The following is a 4,560-nucleotide window of genomic DNA, read 5'->3' as shown; positions in this document are numbered from 1 at the left end:
AACTCAAGGGGGGTAGTGGGGGGTTTAAACTCAAGGGGGGTTTGTTGGGGGTTTAAACTCAAGATGGGTAGTTGGGGGTTTAAACTCAAGGGGGGTAGTGGGGGGTTTAAACTCAAGGGGGGTAGTGGGGGGTTTAAACTCAAGATGGGTAGTTGGGGGTTTAAAGACGGGAGTTAGTTGTGTTACCTTTGGATTGGAAACTTTTGCTCCAACAACACAGGGGTGATAATTGTGTTTGAGTTGAACATACTCTGCAACTGTAGCATATATTGTTTGATTATATTACATTACAATGTATCTATTACATCACAATGTATCTATTACATCACAATGTACCTGTGGCGAGGCATCCAAAGGTGGAGATGGGATTGGGGAATTCCCTAACATAGGAGTATCAACCCTACGCTGCGATTGAATGATTTGTTGCTGGAGTTGTTGACGAAGCTGTGGGTTCTGTTGAATCGCCGAAACTAAATCCAGCTGTTGGATCGTTTCATCGGGGTGAGGGGGTTGATCAATCTGGGGGTTTTGGTTGCGAACATGTGTTGTTGGTTGGTGGGTGAAGGGGGGGACAGCGGCTTGCGGGGGCTGGGGGGTGCAGGAATTAATCAGTAACTAACTTAATTAATTAACTTAATTTACCGGATTTGTTTCCAGTCTGGGTTTGACATCAGGTGGCGCCGGAGAGACAGGAAAAATAAAATTTTGTTCATGGTTTGGTTCGTTTGTTAATCTTTCCTTGACCAGGGTGGGCTGGGGAGGCGCGTTTAATAAATCGTTTAACGATTGTCGACCAACAGAAGAAGAAACCACCGAATTGCAAAGTTCAAGTTCCGCTTGTTTCTCTTTGGCCATGCCTTGTAAGATTTCTATGAAATATTGAATATTAAGATTTCTATTTCCCTATGATTTTATTATCACTATGGTAACGTAGGTGAATGTTTTTTATACATTGAATCCAACTTTCATTTTAAATGAATACCAAGATATAATTTGTAACCAAGATGTTTGGAACCAACATCGTTTGCTAATAGCCTACCAAATTTTTTATTGCAATAATAAAACAAACACTATATTTAAAATCACTTTAACATTAGATATCTAAAACAACAAACCATCAATGTCGGCCATCCAGTTGTTTTGCAACATTTCATCTTGACCTGAAATCCCTTCAACCATTAAAGCATCAGAAAAATTATCCAAATTTAAATTATTTTGATCCAAATCGTCGATTTCAAGATCCCCAGCCGGTGATCCGTCATCGATTTTACCAAAAACATACGAAGCCAAGTCCATTCTTAAAATATCTTTGAAAAAATCGAAATTAACACAAACTATATCTTCAAACATCTATAAAATAAAACACGCCGAAGAATGTTTCGTTTGTTTTCATCGCTGTGTGTAGAATGAGACCATCGCTCTCGACCAATCGGGTTTAAGATATGATAGTGGCGTGATATTACGTCATAATGAAACAAACAAACTCCCTTGTTACGCAACAATGTATCATCAGCTGTTCCATAGAAATAGTACATTTTTACTACTTAAGTTAAAACACAAATACATTGATTGCATTTTATTTTCTGTACATTAAAAAGTAAAACAAAATAAAAACAAAACCGATTAAAACTTAAAACAACAGTTTAGGTAAAACATTTCAAGTCGATTGATTTTTTTCATTACGAATAACATTTTTGATGAAGAATTCTCCGGCTTTATAGGACGATCTAACCAATGGTCCACTCGCCGTGTATAAAAAGCCAAGTTCATTTCCAACTTTCTCCCAATGTTTAAACTTTGACGGAGTTACATACTCTGATACCTGTGATAATAATTAACTTTAGTAATTAGGTTAATTACAATTAAATGGAAATAAACCTTCATGTGACGTTTGGTTGGTTGCATGTATTGTCCCAGCGTTACGCAATCAACATTTGCTTCTCTTAAATCTGCATGAGCATAATTATTGCGCATAACTATCATAGAAATCACATACCTTTTAATGTTTGAAGAACTTGTGCGTCAGTTTCGCCGAACCCAAGCATTATGGATGATTTGGTCAACACTGAGGAATTGAATTGTTTTGCGTTGCGCAACACTTCCAACGACTGGTCATATTTAGCACGAGGGTCACGAACCAGCCTAAACAACCAGCAATAAAAATAGAAATCTTATATTTATTTCACCTACCATGAAAACTCCCGTACACACTCCACATTATGCGCGTAAACATCCAGACCTGATGTTGCAAGAACCTTAACGCAATCCATATTCCCCCTGAAATCTGGGGTGAGGCATTCCACAAGCAATTCTGGTGCGCCTTGCTTTAAATAACGAACCGTTTCCGCAAAATGCTCTGCACCCCCATCAGGCAAATCTAAAACGAACAATTGTCTCCTAATAAATGTTATATCAAAAACATTTCATTCAACCACTCACCATCTCTATCCACGGAAGTGAGGACAATATAATCAACACCCCAGTTAATTATAGCTTCGGCAGTATTGGGTGGCTCCTGGGGGTCCGGAGGGGGGGGTTTTCGAGCCGTCTTGACCGAACAAAACCTACAACCTCTCGTGCAAGTATCACCCAACAACTAACATTAAGAAAATATCAAAATAAACAAAATACATTTGTTGTTCGTTACCATTATGGTTGCTGTTGCAGTCTTGTCGTCCCCGCCCCCCCAACATTCACCAATGTTCGGACATTTAGCCTCCTCACAAACCGTGTTAAGATTCAACTTTTGCAGATTTGATTTGATTCGTTTGTAATTCTCGCCTTCAGGAAATTTAGTTTTCAACCACGGGGGTAACCGTAACCTGTGATATAATATTTTACCGACACCTACAATACCATGGAAGTCATACTTTTAAAAACAAAATCTGGGGTGACATTGTTAAAATACGGTTACACTCATATTTGTCAAACATAGGGAACCTTAATGATTAATGTGGTGAAAGCAATGTACTTTAGCTCTGCTTGTTTGTATAGACATCTGAACAGCAGGGTAAAATCTGGGGTGACATTGTTAAAAAACAGTTACACTCATAGTCGTAGGGAACCTTATGCTAAAACATATAATAACACCCCTGTTACAAAACTTGTCCCAGAACGTCGCCCCCACCTTTTAATTCCCTTCCCTTTCACCAGCTCCCCGTCATAATCTCTCTCAATGACGTCACCAGAGATGAAGTCATCCAACCCCGGCCCATCGAAAATACGTTGAATGGTTGTGCTTTTCAAACAATATTGAGAACTAGCCGCGTTAACAACCCGATGCAATAACCGACCGCATATCATGTTAAACATATTGTGTTTGTTATCGTTTGTCCAAATACAGACAACTCTCGCGTTCGCTGCTTTTTTCTAATATTCTCTCGAATTTATGACGCAACAGTTACAATATCTGTGATTATGACGTCAGAATTGCTTAACAAAATTACACGCCCTAAATGCCAATCTCATCAAAAAAGACTTCATAATAAAATCAAACCCGTCCAAAACATGGTCTCAATTGCACAACGTTAATTTTACAACTAAACGATACAAACATTCTGCGAGTAATAGGTACTGTGACGTCACACATAGAAATCCGGCGTCGTGGCATAGTGGTTAGCGCGCCTGTCTGTAACCCAGAGGTAATGGGTTCAATCAAACAACATAACATCTGTGACGTCACATACGACTATTGTCATGATGTAGTACGCCATTATTAAACAATTAGTCTCCGGTAGATGACGCTGCTGTCCCCATAAACCACGTGGGTCGATGTGCACGTAAGTAAAAAGCATCGAACAGAAACAAGATGGCGGCAACGAACCCACAAATATCGCCTGTCAATTAAACACAACCTGTCAATCAAACCTACCAGCCAATCAAACCCACCTGTCACTCAAACGCACCTGCCAATCTACTTCTACAAGTTGATGATTGGAACTTTTTGCACTCCATGAATCCCGCCAGTACACAAGCTCCAACCAAATATAAAAGAAACGAAAACGAACCCCAAAAGAATTCAAACTTCTCAACACTTTGCCGCCAGCTAGCGGCCTGTATTAAACATAATACTATTTCTATTTCGTTAACCTCTGGTCCACCTACCGTAAAGCAGTTGATGACGTAGGTTAAACACGTGACTCCCCATGCGACGCACCAGGCACATAACACGAACGTTCTACCCTCTGTGCAACTAACAACATTATGTCATAGATTACGTCAGTAATGACGTCACAACCCACCCATGTTTGGAGTAATAGTTGCATTTATATCCAGTTTCAACCAAAAGCCCGAACGCCATCCCTCCAACCACCAACACAAACATTTTCCAAACTCCTTTCCAACTTGTACCATAACCTGTCAATCAAACAGAACCTGTCAATCAAACATAATCTGTCAATCAAACATAATCTGTCAATCAAACATAACCTGTCAATCAAACATAACCTGTCAAAAATCAAACATAACCTGTCAAAAATCAAACACAACCTGTCAATCAAACAGAACCTGTCAATCAAACATAACCTGTCAATCAAACATAATCTGTCAATCAAACATAAT

General features: G+C 39.3%; 2 protein-coding genes across 6 annotated transcripts in view; both read right to left on the bottom strand.

The window, feature by feature from the left end:
• The window catches only part of srebp (transcription factor protein), a gene marked incomplete in the record, with an annotated part of 5,198 nt that extends 3,834 nt beyond the window's left edge, over positions 1–1,364 (bottom strand). Inside the window, 4 exon segments of the mRNA NM_001078357.1 lie at positions 183–257; positions 337–588; positions 643–869; positions 1,116–1,364. Of these exon segments, the coding sequence (NP_001071825.1) occupies positions 183–257; positions 337–588; positions 643–869; positions 1,116–1,350 (789 nt within the window).
• Positions 1,365–1,561: 197 nt separating this feature from the next.
• The window catches only part of LOC100183489 (lipoyl synthase, mitochondrial-like), a 4,550-nt gene continuing 1,551 nt past the window's right edge, over positions 1,562–4,560 (bottom strand). Inside the window, exons 3-11 of one of the 5 annotated variants that reach the window (XM_002120563.4) lie at positions 4,105–4,356; positions 3,906–4,053; positions 3,128–3,836; positions 2,648–2,822; positions 2,440–2,596; positions 2,191–2,377; positions 1,997–2,142; positions 1,879–1,949; positions 1,562–1,822 (exon numbers count right to left, since the gene is read on the bottom strand). In XM_002120563.4, the coding sequence (XP_002120599.1) occupies positions 1,658–1,822; positions 1,879–1,949; positions 1,997–2,142; positions 2,191–2,377; positions 2,440–2,596; positions 2,648–2,822; positions 3,128–3,312 (1,086 nt within the window). In that variant the 5' untranslated portion in view covers positions 3,313–3,836; positions 3,906–4,053; positions 4,105–4,356 and the 3' untranslated portion in view covers positions 1,562–1,657. Of the gene's footprint in view, positions 1,823–1,878; positions 1,950–1,996; positions 2,143–2,190; positions 2,378–2,439; positions 2,597–2,647; positions 2,823–3,127; positions 3,837–3,905; positions 4,357–4,560 lie in introns of those variants that run through there. The other 4 variants (XM_026839344.1, XM_026839345.1, XR_003397045.1 and 1 more) reach the window with 4 other exon arrangements.

This window comes from Ciona intestinalis, unplaced genomic scaffold (genome assembly GCF_000224145.3).
Source record: "Ciona intestinalis unplaced genomic scaffold, KH HT000187.2, whole genome shotgun sequence".
In the NCBI taxonomy this organism is placed as follows: Eukaryota; Metazoa; Chordata; class Ascidiacea; order Phlebobranchia; family Cionidae; genus Ciona; species Ciona intestinalis.
Note: the sequence above shows the minus strand (reverse complement) of the source record. Positions and strands in the feature narration are given on the sequence as shown.